This window comes from Xiphophorus couchianus, chromosome 2 (genome assembly GCF_001444195.1).
Source record: "Xiphophorus couchianus chromosome 2, X_couchianus-1.0, whole genome shotgun sequence".
Lineage (NCBI taxonomy): Eukaryota > Metazoa > Chordata > Actinopteri > Cyprinodontiformes > Poeciliidae > Xiphophorus > Xiphophorus couchianus.
The window spans coordinates 443,604-464,374 of NC_040229.1; the positions used below are offsets into that span (position 1 = coordinate 443,604).

The 20,771-nt window shown below is 38.4% G+C and overlaps 1 protein-coding gene across 3 annotated transcripts in view; it reads left to right on the plus strand.

Moving 5' to 3' along the window:
* LOC114136717 (double C2-like domain-containing protein alpha) overlaps positions 1–20,771 on the plus strand; it is a 58,048-nt gene that overhangs the window by 26,193 nt on the left and 11,084 nt on the right. For all 3 annotated transcript variants that reach the window (XM_028004940.1, XM_028004932.1, XM_028004924.1), the window contains exons 4-8: positions 1,445–1,519; positions 1,773–1,882; positions 7,882–8,008; positions 9,890–9,949; positions 16,812–17,011. In XM_028004940.1, coding sequence (XP_027860741.1) covers positions 1,445–1,519; positions 1,773–1,882; positions 7,882–8,008; positions 9,890–9,949; positions 16,812–17,011 — 572 coding nt within the window. The remainder of the gene's footprint in view (positions 1–1,444; positions 1,520–1,772; positions 1,883–7,881; positions 8,009–9,889; positions 9,950–16,811; positions 17,012–20,771) is intronic.

Genomic DNA, 20,771 nt, shown 5'->3' on the forward strand with positions numbered 1-20,771 from the left:
CCAGGATTGGCAAATTCGCCACTGGCGCCTTGTGCTCTTCACAGATGAAAGCAGGTTCACACTGAGCACATGTGACAGACGTGACAGAGTCTGGAGACGCCGTGGAGAGCGGTCTGCTGCCTGCAACATCCTTCAGCATGACCGGTTTGGCAGTGGGTCAGTAATGGTGTGGGGTGGCATTTCTTTGGAGGGCCGCACAGCCCTCCATGTGCTCACCAGAGGTAGCCTGACTGCCATTAGGTACCGAGATGAGATCCTCAGACCCCTTGTGAGACCATATGCTGGTGCGGTTGGCCCTGGGTTCCTCCTAATGCAGGACAATGCTAGACCTCATGTGGCTGGAGTGTGTCAGCAGTTCCTGCAAGATGAAGGCATTGAAGCTATGGACTGGTCAGCCCGTTCCCCAGACCTGAATCCGATTGAGCACATCTGGGACATCATGTCTCGCTCCATCCACCAACGTCACGTTGCACCACAGACTGTCCAGGAGTTGGCGGATGCTTTAGTCCAGGTCTGGGAGGAGATCCCTCAGGAGCACTAGTGTTGGATCAGCACTAGCCACACTGCAAAAACACAAAAACTTACTAAGTATTTTTGGTGTAGTTTCTACTGCAAATATCCTAAGTCACTTGAAATAATAATAATAAAAAAAACTAACTTATAATTAAAATTTCCTCAAAATGTAGGATTTTGTTTTAGGTAAATAATTCTCAAATATAGATTAAAAAATACTAGTTCCACTGGCAGATTATTTCACTTAAAACAGATCATTTTTACCATCTTATAAGAGAAATAATCTGCCAATAGAATTAGTAGTTTTTCATCAATATTAACCCTCCTGTTATGTTCGTTTCCAGGGTACAGCAACAATGTTTGTGGGTCAATTTGACCCGGGGAGTGTTTAATCATGCTGTCGTGTCAGAAACCAAAAAATTCCTCCAAAACATTTTTGTATCTGATTATTAACTCCAATACTAACCATTTCAATCAATATTTGGGCAATGATGTGTTTTTATTTCTCAGAAATTAACTGCAATGTTTATTTTTTCCACCCTCAAATATCTCACTTCTGCATAGATTATTCATACTAAACTTTCTCAATTAGAATGTGTTGGCATGGTAACGTTGCACATTTTATGATTTGAAAAGCTGTGATTGATTTTGTGAAACACACAGATATTTAATGCTTTTTTTAAGTGAAGTTGTTTAGTATCAAGCATTGTAAATGTTTTAAATTGGACATATCTTTGTTTTTAGGGTACAGACTTAAGATTCAGCTTCTTATTTTCACCCTTCACACTCAAACTCTTAAGTTAAACTTTGATTGATCTTTAAACATTTTCCAAATGAACCCCGTACTTCAGCATTTTTCGCTGCTGGAAGTTTCCAGATTCACCTCCACATCTCATTTTGTAGTTTTTATGTCCTATATTTTCTCTACAAGGGTTTGAAGCCAATGGATTTCAACGGTTTGGCCGATCCCTACGTCAAGCTGCACCTGCTGCCGGGAGCCTGCAAGGTTGGATTTTATTATAAGTGTTTTTTTATTTCTCAGTGTTTTTCTGTGAAATTGAAAGAGACCTTCAGCTTCCTGTCTGCAGGAAGATTGGAGGACACTCTTCAATCATGGTCTCATTTTAGAGCTGTGTGACGAAAATGTGGATGAATAAATGAGCAGCAATAGAAGGACCTTGGAGTTATTTTTCTGCTGTTTGCACGTCGCAGCGAAGCTCGCAGTGACATTTACTTTGTTCTCCCCGTCGTGTTGACAGGCGAACAAACTGAAAACGAAGATTGTTCGAAACACACTCAACCCCGTGTGGAACGAGACGCTCACCTACTGCGGCATCACCGAGGAAGACATGTACCGCAAAACTCTCAGGTAGTCTCTGTTAGTCACTGGCCTGGGTAGCAACTAGTCACATTTACTTCAGTAACTTTAGGGAAAAAAGTTTTAGAACTATTTTTACTGTTACTTGAGTAATTTTGTTATTAAGTATATCTACTCTTACTGGAGTGAAATTTCTGTATACTCTAGCCACTATGAGTAACTTCATTATTTGAAAAATAAGATCATCTTAACCCAAAAATCACCAGACACAGAGACACACCTGAAGTTTTTGTTAGTTTCATAAGTTTTATATGAAAATAATTTAATTTCTTTCTATAAAAATGTCTCTTTTTTTTAGATTTTTTTAATTGTGTTATTTATATTATTTTCATTTTGCTCCTTAAAGGGGACAAAATTCTTATCTTTAACAGAATCTTATGCAAAATTCACAATCTTGTGCATTTTTGTTCTTCCATTTTGGTCTCTATTGCTTCGAAAAACAACCCAACGCTTTACAAAAAACATCCAGCCATTTATTTGTTTTGGCAGTAAGTTAATGTTTTTTGGTGTCTGGAAAATGAAGCCCTGGAAAAACTTCTGGAATGTAACGTCACAAATCCGTTACCTAGCAACCCCAGACAAGGCCAGCAACCCAAGTTGAGTTCTGACTGGTTTTACTGCTGTACAGTTTGCTCCCGGAAAAGACAAGAGTTTTGTTGTTAATGCTACACTGCAAAAATACAAAATCTTACCAATAAGTCTAGTTTTAAGTGCAAATGTCTTGGTACAATTGGAATAAGATAAAACTAACTCACAAGTAACTTTACAGTAAGATATAGCAGCTTGTTTTAAGAAAATAATTTTTGAATATTGATTTTAAAAAGGTATTAGCTGGATTAGCAGATTATTCATTTATAACTTCTTGGGAAAAATTTCATCTTATAAGTCTAAAACTCTTCCAGTGGAACTAGTTCTGTTTCTAATCAATAGTCAAGAATTATTGGCCTAAAACAATAATTTAAGCTAACATATCTTTCTGACTAGTTACTTGTGAGTTAGTGTTGTGATATCTCAAGTCAAAACTGAAATGGTACACTGTTTTTGCAGTGTGGTACACTGTTGATTGTACAGGAGGCTCCACTTGTACTTTTCAAAGTCATACAGTTGTATAATTGTGCATCTGTTTGCAGCCATTTTTTGTGGGAGTGTAAACATTGAGTTGGGGGCGTGGCTAGCAGCAGCTTATTTAGATTTAAAGTGACAGAGGCCATAAAACAGCTCATAAGCAGAACTGATCAAACTGAAGTCTCATTATTGAGAAATGATTTTGTGTAAAAAAAAAAAGCTAACCTGTTCAAGGAAGCCAAATAGGTCACCTTTTAATATAAAACTTATGAGTTTATATTTTGGTCAGTCTGATATATTTTTGACTTTTTTGATCAGTTACTTGAGTTGCATTTTTACCAAATACTTTCTTACTTGTAATTTCTTGGACGGCTACATTTGACTTTTACTTGAGTATATATATATATAGAAGTACTGCTGCTCTTACTTGAGTAATGTTTTAGCTACCTGTGGTTATTTCTGCCCTTCTTGTTTTCTCGGCTGTTCCTGATCTGACTCACGAGTACAAAAGATTTCCTATCGTCCGTCTCAATCGCTGAGTCCTTCGCTATCAGCTTGAAGGACGTCCAGTAGTTCTCGACGCCCCCGCTCTGTCTCCATTGAGGCTGTTTCATGTTGTGTCACCTCAGCCTCGTCCCTTCCTATCCAAACATCTCTCCTGTCCGCTGAGATCAGAGAAGATCTCCACCTCTCTTTGTCGCTCCTTCCATCTGCCTCTTTGCTTTCTCTTTTTCAAAGTTGCAGCGACAGATTGAGGTCAGACTGCGCACCGCGGGGTGTTTTAATCTCATTGACCCCCCCTCTGGAGGTGACGAAAGCTGCGAATTGTTTCTGTCTGTGACTGAAACTTTGCCGTGGTCCACATGAGAGCCGGATCTGAGCAGGATGGACAGGTTGGCTCTCGGGGGTGATTAGAGGAACTGGTCCTGCTGCCGACCTGCGGCACCGGAACGTAAATATCAGGAGTTTGACTCATTCAGGTTCACAACCTGCTGCAGGTCAATACCGTCTCCTTAGGAAGATGTCTGTGTTTTCTAGCTAAGGCTGAAACAATTAATCTTGATTAATCAATTATTCAAATAATTTAGTAATTGATTAATCATTAAAGTTTTAGCTTCACCTGGTTCAAATTCTGTAAAACTCCTGTTAAGCACCTTTTGCTTTCCAATTATTAAAAAATAAACAGCTCAGGTTTACACTGTGTTGGTATGAAAACAAGCAGAAATGCCTGAGATTTTCATATGTTAATGTCACATTCATAAATTCATAAAATGCTCTGAGAATATTGTAATTTTGTCCTGTTTAGAAATATTTCTCCAGTCCACCAAAACATTTGAGATTTTTCAGAGAAAGCTGCACAGAAAGGATTCCCCAGTTCAGACCAGTTTGAAATAAATTATAGAGATCATCTGTTATTGTCTGTGAGGATTTCCCTGCATGAATCTGGGTCAGTGTGCTGCTTCAGTTCATGGCGACTGAGACTTCTGTGAATGTCAGTGAATGTTAAATGTCAAAGGAAAGATGGGTCATACAACAGAAAGATTACTGAATATGCGTGTGGCTCCAACCTGGAGGGAATAAACACCAGAGTCCAAGTCTTAATCTCAACACGACAGGCTAAAAAAGAAAGACTTACAAGCACAATGCTGCGAAAAAGTCTGTTTACATTAAGTACTTTTTGAAGTATCATCTTTTCTAACACAACGGGTCGTTTCTGGGACTGAAAATTGTTGAAATCCAAAAAGATTCCCTCTAAAATGGATTATTACTGCCTGTTTAAATGGTTCAAACAGCAAATATACCTGGATATGCATTAATACACTGCAAAAACACAAAATCAAACCAAGTATCAAGTAGTCCAAATATCTTACTGCACATGAAATAAGACAAAACTAAACTACAGGTAACTTTTCAGCAAGATATAGGATCTTGTTTTAAGTAAATAATTCCTTAATATTGAGTCACTGGCAGATTATTTCACTTATAACAAGAAAAAATCCCCATGCTAAAAGTAAAATAATCTGCCAGGGGATCTAGAAGTTTTTTCCTTGAGACTCTGTTGTTGTACGACAATCTGATGCTTACACTGCAAAAACACAAAATCTATTTTTGGTCGAATTTCTTGTGTAAATATTTTATTACACTTGAAATAAGATAAAACTAACTTACAAGTAACTTTTCAACAAGATACGGATGCTTGTTTTGAGTAAATAATTCCTTAATATGGATGAAAAAGTGCTACTTCTACTGACAGATTATTTCACTTGTAACATTGGTAAAACATTTTGTTATAAGTAAAATAAAAAATGGTTTAATTAGTTGCTGCTACTGTTGGCACAATGCATTGTGGGATACCTTGCTCGTCAATCCTCACTGTTCCATTACTTTAAGTTAATTTAGAGAGGGCCTTAACTTATTTAAATTCATTGTTTATCATAACAATGTAAAAAATTAGTAGAATTAGTAAAAAGTACAGTTAATAAACTTAATTTTTTAGATTAAAGTCAACTTTGTAATTCACAATACACTGAAAAATTCACTGGACTTTAGTTTGATTGGTTATATTCTCTCAACCTATTTATTTTGTAGGTTGTTAACATCATGCTGAGATGATGTAGTAAATATATGCAGGTAAACATCTGAGCCCATCCCCCGCTCTTGACCTTTGACCTGTTACACCATTACTCATCACTCCATCTCCCAGCTCTGTCCTGATTTTCTCCAGGTGACTCAATCTGTCTTTGTTCTCATCTGCTCCTCACACCCTCATTTATTTTCTTCCATTTCTGTTTCTCCCTGCAGTTTGATATTAAATGTATGATTTTTTTCCCGCTTTGGTGAATTATCAGATTGGAAGTTTTCTCCAGAGATTTTGTTTTGCACATATCTTGAACTTTCTGCAATGGTTTTGTTTCATAACCAGAAACTAGAAAATCGAAGGCGTGACTGGATCGTTTCTGTGATGGAAGGACAGATTTTTGTATAAATAAAGATATGAAACTTAGTGATCTTAGGCCCTCGGGTTCAGATGCACATTTAAATTCATTCTTCTGTCTTTAACCTTTCTTTCTCAGCCACATCACTCCATCGCCTCTCGATCTCACATCCACAACCTGTTTCCACCTCCTTCGCTCCTCGGTGATCCCACTCTTGTATTATTGCTGAATTTATGGCATAAATATGGATTTATTCAAGCTCTTGTAATGCACTTTCACAGTGTTCGAATCCACACTGAAAGAAATGTGACAATTATCTCCAAGAATATGCAAACACATACGCCGGCTTGCAGGACCAGTCATCATTTTGTCACGTTGCAATCACAGTGTTTTATCTATTTATTGGGATTTTTTGTGAAGTGGTACATAAATGTGGAATGGCTGTCACTCTTATATCTAAAAGTCAGGAGTCTGCAGATGACAAGTGGGTTTTTAGTGGCTCTTAGAGGTGATCAATTACACTTCCTTGAACAGATTAGGATTGAACAAAACATGTTTTTTACATCTTTTTGAACGAAATCCTTTTTAGATAATGAGATTTTAAGGGTTTTTTTAATGATAATTCAACAACAAAACACTTGTCTTTTCCAGCAGCCATTTTACGCTGCATACAGCCGTAAAACCAGCTGACCAAAAGTGGTGGAACTCTGCTTGGGTTGCTAGGAAGCGGGCTGAGCTTAGCCTGGGTTGCTAGGAAACGGGCTGGGTTCCGCTGGGGTTACGAGGTGAAGGGTCAATGCCTGCTGAATTGTGACATTACATTACTGAGATGTTTGAATTTTCCAGACATCAAAAATTTTAAAATGTTGACAAAAGCTGTCTGGGTGACTACTTTAGACGTTTTTTCTTTTTTTAGAAGCAGCTGGAAATGGAAGAATAAAAAGGTGCAAAATGCAAGTTTTTCATAATATACCCCTGCTAATAGCTGGCTTGAAATTAAAGGAACCATTAAATGTTTTTAAATATGGATACATTAACATTTTTTTTTACTTTTAGGACTGAGAAATGGTCTTGTTTTTCTAGAAAATTTCTGAGTTCCTTCTACCAAAGTTTTGACTTTTGGATCTAAATTTCAAATTTTCGACTTTTGAAACGCATAAATTTTCTGGTTGTTTCTAGAACATTTCTGAGATTTCTCAAAGTTTCTGAGTTTCTTCTACCAAGTTTTCAACTGTTGGAGCTCAGAAATGTTCTTGTTTTTTTCTACAAAATTGCAGAGTTTCTTTTACCAATTTTCTTTATTTTTGAAATGCAGAAATTTTCTTCTTGTTCCTAAAAAAAAATTCTTATATTAATCTAAAAGTTTCAGAGTTTCTTCTACCAAATTTTCAACTTTTGGAGCTCAGAAATTTCCACGTTTTTTTTTAATTTTATTTCTGAGATTAACTTCATAACTTCTGAGTTTTTTAGCTGAAATCTACTCCCTTTTTTTAAAAAAAACAACATAATATGCCGTTGTAGAATTGAGCATTAAAAAAGTCTACACCTAAATCCAATTAACAGTCGACATCATCACTTGGAAATTGATAGATGCTCTCCATTCATAAGGTTTTATCTCACTGATGCATTAATCTATATTGGTTTAGCAGATGCAGTCACGTCTGAATACATTCATTTTGAAAGTGTAATTTGAATAAATCCCAAAAGCTTCGCTTTGTGATTCCTGACAGCTTCCTTTTTAATTCAGGTCAGGCTTTCATCACTGATTTCATTCCCTTCTTATATCTCTGTCGCGACTTTAAAAGATGTCATGAGATGTTGCTTATTTGACTACTTTACTACACACACACAGAAAAAACCCTTGATTGGTCTCCTTTCAGATCTCTACCTCTGACTCATTACCCAGCTATGCTCTTATATTTTATTCATGCTTCGCTCACCATTTGTCACTGTTCCCCCCCCCCCGCCGGCTCTGCCTCTGTCTCCTAGGGTGTCCGTTTGTGACGAAGACAAGCTGACACATAACGAGTTCATCGGGGAGTCGAGGGTGGCCCTGCGCCGTGTGAAGCCTGACCAGACCAAACACTTCAACATCTGTCTGGAGCATCCGCCTCCTGTGAGGAAGAGAGGGAGTAAAACAGGAGGATGAGGAGGAAAATGGGGAAATAAATGTGCAGGGGGGAGAAATGGCTGCAGGGTCGTGTAGCGGTCGGTGTGCTAATGCTTCCTACGTGACTCATGACGCTCTGAACATGGACAGACTAGAGCAGGGGTGGGCAATCCTGGTCCTCGAGGGCCGGTGTCCTGCAACTCTTAGACGTCTCCCTGATCCAACACACTTGAATCCAATAGTTGAATCACCTCCTAAGTGCAGTCAGGTTCTCCAGAGTCCTGCTAATGACCTCATTATTTGACTCAGGTGTGTTGAAGTAGAGACACATCTAAAAGTTGCAGGAGACCGGCCCTCCAGGCCTGGAGTTGCCCACCCCTGGACTAGAGGAGTGGAAATCCAAACCAGGAGAGAGTCGGTCAAAACATCGACGTTTATCTGTCCGTAGGCATAAATAATTACTTATGGGCCTTTTCACAGAACGTTCCCCAAAGCTATGACTGAAGGAGGGGCTTTAATTAGTTTTAAGTCCTTTTCTGTGTGACATCCAACTAAACTGTGACTATTCATGTTCCAACCTAAATAATTTTATTACTTACAAATTAAACAGTGAACAGTAATAATTAGATTCATTAATAGAACCATATAAATTCAGTTTTTTAATATTACACTGGTGGAAACTAAGTAACTTATGGAAAACCTTTTTTCATTAAAGAAAAACAGAAAAGCCCAACAGGAAGTCATAATTTTGAGATTCAAAGAGATAGAAAGTTGTTTCTCTAAAGAGGCGTACTCCTGTGGAAACCCATATCTCATAATCATGACTTGGAAATTCAAAATTATGACTGTATTTTAAAATGTACTTTCTATCATAATTATGGCTATGTATCTCAAAATTATGAACAAAAGTTGAAATTATGACTTTATTTTAAAATGTACTTTCTATCATAATTATGGCTATGTATCTCAAAATTATGAACAAAAGTTGAAATTATGACTTTATTTGTGACTTTCAAACTCATAATTATGACTACCTGTTGAGCTTTTATTTTTTCTTTCATGGCAGAAATGGGCTTCCATAGGTAAATAGTTACATTTACTTGAGAAACATTTAGAACAACTTGAACCAAACTTTATGTCATCATAGCTCTACTCAAGTCAAAGCATATGTGAAAATTCAACACAAACTTTATAAATGGGGAAGAAAGTTTCAATTAATTTGAACTAAAATAACAGCAAAGACGTTTTATAGGAAAGCTGAGCCACTCCACTTCTTTTTATACATATATATATGCACTTCAAATAAAGGCTAAACTACCCAAAAAAGAGCAGCAGATCTTTTTCCTATTTGATTTGTTTGAGTTTGTAATACTGACCCACTGACATGGTTTGTGCCTCCCTCAAAATTACAAACAGAGAATCGTGTCTCCTCCTATGGAGAACAAATAGCTTTTCGCTCAGGCTAAATGTCAGCGAGGTCACGTGCTCGAAACGATTGCTGCGAGATCAGAAAAATGAAAGGTGAGGAGGAAGGGCGAGAGGCGAGGAGGGGTCGTCAGAGATTGGGTGGAGATGAGAAACAAGTGGATTAAAAAATGAAAGGCGGCGCAGGGGGGCTGGTGTGTGAAACGAAGTGGGATGAAGCCGCAGTTTTGTTCTTCATGTGGTATTAGATGATCCCTCTGAGGCTGGCGGCCACTCTGCCATCAAACAGAAAAGCCCTTCTGTCATCCTGCGAGCCAGACGCTGCTGCTTCAGCCTCTAACTCTTAAAAGCGGCTTCGCCTCCGGACTGATAGATCCGTCCCTGTCTCCTCATCCCTCTGCCGCGCCGCCGTCACTCATCCCCTCCTAACATTTATCCACTTCTCTCGCTTTCTGCCCCCAGCTGCCCTCGCCGACGGCGATGAGCACGGCCCTGAGAGGAATCTCCTGCTACCTCAGAGAGGTGAAACATTTGTATAATCTTCTGTTTGTTTGTCTAAGTTAAAGGTCTGAAATGATTAATCAATTATTCAAATAACTGTCAACTGATTTAGTTATAGATTAATCGTTAACTGGAGTAAACAGGCTTGAAATAAGGCCGTTTGGTCAAAGAACAACCTACTCGGAGCAGTAGTTAAGCCAAAAGTGTACAAAAAATATATACATTTCATTTTTAAGACAAAAGAAACCTTTGTCTGTACAGATGTTCTACTCAGGATTCCTCAAGTAGCAGTTTTAGCTTAACCTTATGGGAAAAAAAAGAGTTTTGATTTCACAAGATTAGAGTCTTAATTCTGAGAAAATTCTGAATTTTTAGATTACATTCAGAATTCTGAGGAAAAAGAAATATTCTGAGGAAAAACAATTCTGAGGTAAAAGTTGGAATTGTGAGATTAGAGACAGAATTTTGGGAAAATTCATAATTCTGAGAAAAAAGTCCGAATTCTGAGGGGGAAAAAAATCTGAGAAATTCTCACCTTTGGATTGAATTCACTTATGGATTGAGGTGATTATACAACAATCAGAGCCATAATGGGATGATTTAGATCTAAGTCTATCAATGCATCAGAAGGGTCTAGTCAAAGTCCAGAAACAAAGCTAATGGAGAATCTGTGGTAAGAATTCAAAGTGAATTAACTTGAGCTGTTAAAAAGAAATATAAGCAAAAATTTAAGTGTATGGATGTGCAGATGTAAAGGAATAATTGAATAATTCAATGTTTCTCTACTTTGCGTTTGTCTGTTGATGATTCTGGTTATAAAAAGACAAATTGTGACTACATTCACTGGGTATTATTAATACTTTTCTAAGGCACTGTCCCCAGTACCTTCAACCAAGGCAACTGCAGAAAAACTTTAAAACTTAACAAGCATAGTTAATGATGAAGACACTAACTTAGCAAGAAAAGTTTTTCTCTAAAGTGTTTGTGGGTTGTCAGTTGCTGATTTTGTTCAAGTTGATGTTGCTGCTGATGGATGTTTCCAAGTAAACAAGTTTACGTTTGAAATCAGATCCACATGTACTTAATGTCTTATAAAATTAGCAAAAGTGTCACGAATGCAGTTGGTTTGTTGCTGCTTTAAAGGTTGAGTCCCTTTTAAAGCAGCAATGAAAAATAAACAGCCCCACGGATAATCCAGCAGCACCATAAAGATGTCAAAACAAACCAAGCGTGAGACTTTAGGACGCGCGAGCCAGCAGTGAGTTCCAGCTGCAGTCAGATCGACTGCTGAAGGAAGAGAATGTCTTCCAGCAAAACTGTTTGGCCTCAAACATTAAGATTTTCTTTACCATTTTTACTGACTATGCAAGAGAAACCCGACACTGTACAAAAAGAGTCATGCTACTGATAGCAGCTGTTACTGTTAGCATTTTGGCTAACCTTAAGATTGTAGGTAAAATGTTTGCATACTGAATAGAGTTAAACAACATGGTAGATGTAGCCCATATACAAAACCAGACACTGTTTAAAAAGAGACATGCTACCGATAGCAGCTATTGATGTTAGCATTTTGGCTAACATTAGCATTTTAGCTTGTTTTCACATAAAAGCTCAACGTAACATAATGAATAGTGTAAATCAATGTTAGTCAACATGCAAGTGATAGCCCTCTTGCTACTCATAGTATTTTAGCTTATTTATTTAGCAGCTTTTTAGTAAGTGTAATAGAACATGTAGGCCTGTCGCGATAAACGATAAATCGATTAATCGTACGATAAATTAAAACTATCGACGTAATTATCGGCATTATCGTCTCTTCCGGCCTTTTTCTCTTTCTGTTAATGACACTGAATAAAAAAAAGGCTCAACTCCGGTGCTCTCCACTGACCCTCCTTCCTCATTTCCTTAGTATAAAGCCCAGCGCACACGATCTTAGAGCTGTCGGCTGATTGTCGGCCCATTTTTAAAACCTGACAGACCACACATTAGCCGACAGAAATCCTAGCTATAACTGTTCGATCGGGTTCGTTCCTGCCGTGTGGTGTCCAACAATGGGCACAAAATAATGGCTGCAAGTTCAGTGAACTAATTTTAAAACCAGGCATTAATCAATGCTTTACTACAGTCTACCTGCAATGCATGTGGCTAGTGTCAGTTCTGACTGAATGAAAATCATTATAACCTATTTACGTCATGTTAACGAAGAACAGCTGAAAAGTTACCGGGTTTACCAACGCTCCAGCTCCTCCCCTTGTCATTTCTATATTCTTTGCATGTTGAATAAACATTAATGTTGTTTCCACGTATCATCTCCAATGTCCGCTGGACTTCTGGTTGGCCGTGTCAGCTGTTTGGGATTCCCCTCCGTAATTTCCCCTCAGAAAGTGTGGAGGAGAATCCTCGCTTTCTGATTGGCTACCTGTCACATTCAACAGGCTGAGTTAAAGCTCCCAGTCGGGGAAAATCCCTGATTTAGATCGGAGGACGATCTACCATAACACACCACACAATCTTAGAAAGACCAACGATCTAAGGTTGTTGTAGGGGGAAAAGTAGGAGCAAAAAATCATGTAGTGTAAATTATTGCATCAGGTAGTCGATGTGCCCATCTTCTCTATTTAAATCTAATTATTACTGAAGGGCAATATAGTATATAGACTTCATAATCTGCCCTCTTTTGGTTGAATGCAGTATTTATTTCCACTTTTACTTTATGTTGTTTAATTTTTTTTTTAAGTGCGTTTTTTGTTAATGGAGACCATTTTATTTTTGTTTTTGGTTGTTTTGTTTATCAGTTCCAGTGTTAAATATTCTTTTGAAAATAAAGTGTATCTATCTTTGGCAGGAAATCGCATGCATTATTACTTCATTTCCATTAAATCAGTGTAAAAAGGTCTTCAAACAATATTATCGTTTATCGCAATAATTTTTGAGACAATTAATCGCTCAGCAAAATTTGCTATCGTGACAGGCCTAAGAACATGCTAGTGATAGCCCATATGCGAAAGGTAGAATTTATGCTAACATTAGCTTTTTAGCTCATTTGATATAAGAGCTCAATGTTAGTCATTGAGCACTAACATTGAGGACTATCACTATGCAAGTGATAGTCCTCTTGCTACTTGCATACTGAATGGAGTAAGTGTTAGCCAAAAGTGGCTAAGATTAAGCTTCTGAAAGGGCATAAACCTCTGATCAATTGAAGCTCTGTGGGATAATCTGGTCTGTGGAAGAAACCCAACCATTTGAACAGATGGATTGGGTGAGATGAGTGAAACTGTGACACAATTTGGAGTTTTTACAGAACAATGAATCCTAACAGACATCAAAACTTGTTTTAGAATCAGCATAGAAGGCTAACAGTTCGCCTTTTATGCTACGCCTGTAGCAGGGAACCAATAAGATTAAATAAACTATCATTTTTGTGAAGAATAGCACTTAAATATTCACCCATAATTATAGAAGCAGCTTCTTGGTAGCTACAAAAAAGCTTATGGTCAAGGTGCAACTTGCTAAGTGACATTAAACTATATATTAATGGGTGTGTATGTGCATATTTAAGCCTCTTTGCATAATTTTGACTGATTTGTATAACTAGCTCCTGAAGAACACTTTATATGCTTTAATAAAAAAAGCCCAAAATGATGGTAGATGGCATAAAGAAGACTATTTTTCTTTACTATGCCTCAAATGATCATTGTTTCCAGACACATGAAAGATAAAACTGACATATTGAACCCTGCAGCTCCAAATGAGACTAAATAAATTCAGAAGCTGATTGGTGAAAAGCTGGAGTGAAGGTTTGGCCTCAGGCGCTGAACAAAGCTCTGGATTGGTGGACTGGAACAGGTTCATTAGCAGGATTGTACCTTCAGGTTTAGCTTTAGGTGAAGATGAAGTTACAGGATCAATCTTCATCCAAATTAAAGCAGCTGACGCAAAATCCACTAATGAGCCAATAAAATCTTTTGTTAGGATTTAATAACCGAGCCCAAACCAGCACCGTGAAGTCCCGTCAGCCTCATTAATCAGACTCAAGATAAACTTTCCATCTTCTACCAGATTCAAGGTTAGTTCATTTGTCTGCTGAGACTCATGTTGTTCTCCTGTCTTGCACCCAACGAATCCTCCCTCCTTCCTGTTCATTTCTCACTGTTTCCAGCTGGCTCCCTGTTTGTTTTTCACCCGCCTAATGAGTCGCTCTCTATCGATCTGTGAAGGTCTGCGCCGTTGTTCTACCAGCTACCTGGTGCAAGTCATCCTCTCTAATTGCGAGTTTCTAAAGCTCGCAACTCACCGAAGAGTTGACAGATGGCGGACAGGCCGCTGGCAGCGGCGGCGGCGGCTCCCTTGGAAAGAAAGCGGGAAGGGATTATGATGAGGGAAGTGGTGGATTGTGGGGACGCGGACGGACGTGTTGCATATTGATCGACCGCCTCATCCTTTACAGATAAAACTTAATGAGAGATTTAGAGATACAAAATAACAGACTGATGTAATATATACTGGTAGTTCTCATGTGACATCACATGTCTGTGAACTTTGTAACTGACAGCCATCTTGGGAGGCAGTTGGTATAGAGTGGCTTAGCTAGTTCTAAGCCACAAGCTTAGAACTAGCTCTCGCCTCGTTCCTATCCAAGTTATAAACAATATAAGTGCATCACAATTATTACTCGATCACAGTTTTTGAGTACTCCACCCGCCTCTGTGTAATAATAAGATAAATATCAGTGATATTTACTGTAGTACTTAGTGTCAAACTAGCAAAGTTTGCTTACCTAATGTAGCTTTTATCTGCTAGCTTAGGCAGACATGTAACCTGTATGTGTGTTACTACATGTGCCTGCTTTCTCAGTCCCTAGACGCTTGTTATTCACACAGTTTGTACATCCTTTACAAATGTATTCACTCTTTGTAATCACTAGGTAGATAATTATATCGTAGTATGAGATCGTAGGCAGCTTGTCCACATCGTCTGACATATTTTCCATTCTCCGTCTCAGACAGGTTGATTTTGACAGCAGCCATTTTGTTCATGTATCTTTCCCTCAGACATTGGTTAAGCGTTTTCACATATTTTATTGTTGTTGGTCTTGAAGCCATGGGTCTGCACACTTGCCTACTAAGATGGTGCAGATCACTTCCCGTTCAGATTTGTGGGAAGTTGGAACTATGTATTAGGGCTGGACGTTGTAGCTGAAAAGCTTAGCACGATATCAGTCAATGTCAATAATTATTGATTAGTTTTCTGTTTTAAATATCTGAAATACTACCAAGCTGGTGGCCTGACCTCTCCTGTTATATCACTTTTCACTCTACACCGTTGTTGTTGTTTTTTTATTTCTAAGTAGTTATGAGGTAAAGTGGCGGAACTTTAAACTGCAGCTGCCAGTTACTCAACAGGTCGTTGCTAGGTAACCAAATGTGGGGGAGGGGGGGCTTATGTTGCTAGGTAACCAAAGAGTGAGTGAGTTAAGTTCATATCCAGTGAATATTCTACATATTGAATATTTAATCAGGCCTATTATCCATTGATATTGATCACGTTTTGTTGTGATATATATTATTACTGATTTAATGTTCAGCTCTATTTGTAATATCACCAAAGGACAAGCAGAGAGCGGATAAAAAATCGTCCACCGGTAGTGATTCAAAACATGCATCTCTTCTATAAATAACGTACATATATGTAAGCTGAAGGCTGTAGTTTGGTGAGTCATGGGCCCTAGAGAACATCTTCTCTCTCTCTTTTTCTGCCCGTTTCTTTTATGTGTCACTTTGAATCTGCCCTGTCGGTCCGCGTGTTTTCAGACGACGCTTTGGCAACAGTTTGCCGTTACCCAGAGAAAAATCCTGAAGCCGATTTGTAATTGTGCTTAGTTAATGTTGTGATTTTAAATTTGTAGTTGTGCTTAGTGATTTGTTGAAGTAGTTTGTTTGTTAGGTCCACTGTAGGATGAAAGTTAAAGAATAGAGATCTGAAAAACATAATCATTGTTCTGACCAAGGTTGTTAGCTAAAGCGAAAATAGCAAAAACCGAAATAGAGAAAAAATATTCATTAACTGAAAGAAATTTAAACAGTAATTAATGGGGGAAACTATAAATAACTGGAACTATATTATGAAACTATAAAACTAACTACTGTTTTATCCCCAAATAATCAGTTCATGTCAACTGTTGGCAAATTACGCCACTCCATAATCTTCCTGGTGGCGCTTACGCTAGTTCACAAAATGGCGACAGCAAAGGTTGGGGGAAATCGCCAGAGTCAGTTGGTTGTTCAACAATGATCGATTGGTATCTAATGTTGAGTATTCATTACCCAATCGATGTGTTTATATACAATCACAATATAATAATTTGGCCTATTTGAATTTTGCACCAAAAAATTTACCAAAGCATGAAAAAACTACTATAACTAATAACAGCTAAACAACATTTAATTAATAATAACTGATACAAAATAGCAAACACATTAAAACTTTCTGAATTAGGCGAACAAAAAGTCATAAAACTCCAATTTAAAACTCAAACCTGTTATATGCCTGGTTATTTGTAAATACTTTGGTATTTCTAGCAAACTTAAAACTGGAAAAGTTAATAAATTTCATATAGATATGCCAGAGATTTTATGAAATCTAAAAATAAAATAAAACTTATTTGTTTATTTTTAGGAGTAATTTGACTACATTGTAATTCTTACTTTTACGTGAGTAATTTTATTATAAAGTATCTCTACTCTTACTTGAGTACATTTTTGCGTACTCTGCCCACCTCTGATACGAACACAAACGTTGTTTTCCATGCTGAGTATTTACATAAACACGAGTCGCTCTGTCCATGTGCAGCACACAGATCTCGTCTTTTCCTGTCCTTCAGTGGGAGATGGAGCAGCAGAGAAGTCTGGAGGAAAGGGGCCGTTTGCTGCTTTGCCTCCAGTTCCTGCCCCCAAACGGTGACGGCGACTTGAAGGGCGAGGCCAAGGAGAGAGCTCGGGGTGGGCTCTGCGTGGGCGTCAAGCGCTGCGCCCACCTGGCAGCCATGGACGTCAACGGCTTCTCCGACCCCTATGTCAAAACGTGAGCTAAAACTGAGACTGAAACTGTGTTACTGCCACTGGATTTTTATTCTCTACGTCACGTGTGTCAAACTCAAGGCCCGGGGGCTAAATTCGGGCCGCCTTAGCTTTTTATGTGGTCCTCTGGGCTCCAAAGGGACACATATTGTTTGCTTCAAAATCACCTGGATCAAAGAAAATTTACCTGTATGCTGCCAAATTACTTCAGTCAATCCCTCCAGTTTTTGTAAATTTACGCTAAATGGACAAATGCTCACATTTTTTGTGCTGATGCATAAATGTGATTTAAGTGTGTTAGGGCCACATTAAGAAAATAAAAACAATAAAATTAAGGGAATAAAGTTGTACAAGAAGAAAGTCAAGATGACACGAGATTATAATATATAATCCTAATATTACGACTTCATTCTCGTACAACTTCTCGGAATATTTCAACTTTACTATGCTAATACTACGACTTTATTCTCATATTATTAACACTTTTATTCTTGCAATTTTAGGAAATTTTATATTATCACAATACTATGACTTTATTCTCACATTATTTCAAGTTTATTCTTGTATTACTTTATTCTCGTAATTTTATTTTTAAATTTTTTCTTAGTATGGCCCTAATACTCCGTTGTACAGAGTTTATTGCAGATTCTCCGCAAAAACTATAAAAAAACATTAAGTTTAAGTGATGCTAACTCCCACCTTCAGGTGGCAGTGTTTCTTACTTCTCCTACTCTGCTTGCTCAGCCTTACTTGATCTCAAGTTATAATGCATAATCAATACGGTGAGTAACAAAAAGTCACATTTATTGTCAATAATTCAAAATTAGCACCACAAAATATTTGTGAAATCCTGGAGGAATTGATAAATGTAAAAACATATTCAATAGATATTCAATATTATTTAATTTTAAGAAGTACTTATTAAATGCAGAGACAGATATTTATTGATATTTTAGTTGTTGATTAATTGAATCTATCAATACATTCTGGCACAACCAGTTTCTGGTTAAATTTGCTAGTTTTTGATAAATATTCCCCCTCAGTTCACCGTTGTGACCAGCTGTTGCCTGGAAGAAACCCAAACTCCGTTTTCTCTCAGAGGCGGCCCACCCAGTCATCTGGCTCACCATTTGGCATTTGTCAGGTCTTTGCACTTGCCCAACTCCCCTGCGCTCAACATGTTCACGAACTGACTGCTTAATGTCTCATATCCTCGTCTGCTACTGATAGACAAGATGAAAACAAATGTAAGGCAGAATCTGAACAATAATTCTTTCTGGTTTTAATAAAACCACCTGGATCTCAATGTTTCTGTGGTAGCCATTTACAAAATGAGTCTAAATCAGGTTAAATTTGAGTTGGTTGCCTTTAGCAGCCTGTGTATTGACAGTTACACCTAAAATTAACTACAACAAAGTATGTTTATTGAGAAAAAAATGCAAAATATAAGTTGTTTGCAATCAATAAGTCAAACAAGAACTATTTAAATAACAAAACTAATAGGACAAGGGGTTTTTCCAAATTTAAAGGCAACCAGTTATTCAGAATTCACATTTTGTACATTTCTGAACTTCCATTTGAGTCTCAGTTGCTTCTAAAAACATTCAGCCAATTTTTGGCAACAAGTTAATGCCTTTTTTTTTGGAGTCTGGAAAATGAGTCACGTCAAAAACCTCCCGATTGTTGAGTTACATTCCACGGGCACTGCGCCGTTACCTAGCAACCCCAGTGGCGCTCCGCCTGTTACTTAGCAACCCAAGAATGTTTAGTCAGCTAATTTTTACCGCTGTATGTGCTTCACAATGGACATTACCAGAGGGGCCGCTTTTCATTGGCTGATGGCCATTCTACGTGGTCACGTGCGTGGCCGTCTCACAAACACACTTAGCTTCCCGTTAGCTAAGTAGAATAGAATAGAATAGAGTAGAATTCAACTTTATTGTCATTGCACTGTCACAAGTACAAGCAACGAGATGTAGTTTGCATCTATCCAGAAGTGCTGTACAAGATATAAATATTTATTTACAGATGTACAAGACTATGTATGTATGGACTATAAGGGGTTATAGCAAGAGATATACTGTAGATATTATGTATAAATATAAATATGGGAGCTATATGCACAGATTATACAGAATATACAAGAATGTTAGGGAATGGATTATAGATAAATAATGGCAGATAAAATTTACAGGTTGTATGTGTGTGTGAAGAAAACAGTCCGTGATGTGTGTGTGTGTGTGTGTGTGTGTGAGGATAGTCCATGTGTTATTGTTGTATGAGAGGATAGGGGAGTACAGTCCTTATAGTTTATGTTTTATGTCAGGAGGCGTTCAAAAGCGTGACAGCTGTGGGAAAGAAGCTGTTCCGGTGCCTGGTGGTTCTGGTCCGTAGGCTTCTGTAGCGCCTCCCAGAGGGCAGGAGGGAAAAGAGTGTGTGTGCTGGGTGAGTGGAGTCCTTTGTGATTTTCCCGGCCCTTTTCAAACACTGCTTCCTGTAGATGTCCTTGATGGCAGGGAGCGGTGCCCCGGCGATATACTGGGCAGTTTTCACCACCCTCTGCAGCGCCTGCCGGTCGGAGACAGAGCAGTTCCCGTACCAAGCTGTAATACAGTTAGTGAGGATGCTCTCAATGGTGCAGCGGTAGAAGTTCGTGAGGATCTCTGAGGACAGGTGGTTCTTCCTGAGGGTCCTCAGGAAGAAGAGGCGCTGATGCGCCTTCTTAAGAGTTTGGAGCAGCTGGTCGTCCAAGTCAGGTCCTCGGAGATGTGGACTCCCAGGAACTTAAAGGTGTCCACACGCTCCACCACTGTCCCCTTAATGTGGATGGGTGGATGTGGGTCAGCGTTCCTCCTGAAGTCCACGATAAGCTCCTTGGTCTTCTCGGTGTTCAGCTGCAGGTTGTTTTTGTCACACCACTCAGCCAGACAGTCTACCTCCTCCCTGTAAGCTGCCTCGTACAGCATAATGGCAGAACTGATACAACCTCTACACCTTGAAGCCTGTCTGCTACACAGTCTTACGTAGCTAAACAGATCAATATCCAATGTGTCTGTATCTGACATACACTAAAGATTTTATTTTAGCAGAAAAGGCTTTGGACTAAACTGTTACTCGTGTTAGCCACCTTAGCACCAAGTACAGCTAGTCAGTCAACCATCGCTGTGTTCAGGGAAGCGCTGATTAATAATCTAGAAATAAATATCAAGCCTGGAAACTTGATATCGTAACGGACTGAATGTTATGTTTTTAACGTCTTTGCTCGTCTTGCTGGGCGCAGGCGGTTGCCACGGTAACAGGTGTGCTTAAACTACAAAGAGAGAGAGAGTAAAAAGGTAGGAGTGGTTTGGAGTTGATCACCTGTTCGGGTTATTTTACCTTTGTTTACCTTTGCTGTGGCGCATTACAGCCGCTGTAGTTTCTAAACGTTGGACTAATTACCTCGTTGTTTGTGAGTTTACGTCATTCACAACAAACATCAAATAGAACAAATATATTTCATACAATTTTAACAAACAAATGGCTTCTACCGCGATAATTATGTGAAATTAAATGAATTATATCCCAGCTTCTGAAGATTTGCCTTTACCTTTACAGAGCTCTTTGGTTCCTCCTATCAGTCTGTAGCTTCTCATATTGACGTCATCAAACCAAATTTCAGATCTACCATAACTGACTGACACCTGCTGGCCTCAGGTTTGCAACCAGCTTGTGACTGGAAGAAAACCATTCACCAACAATAACTGTCATTGGTTTTAGCTAAG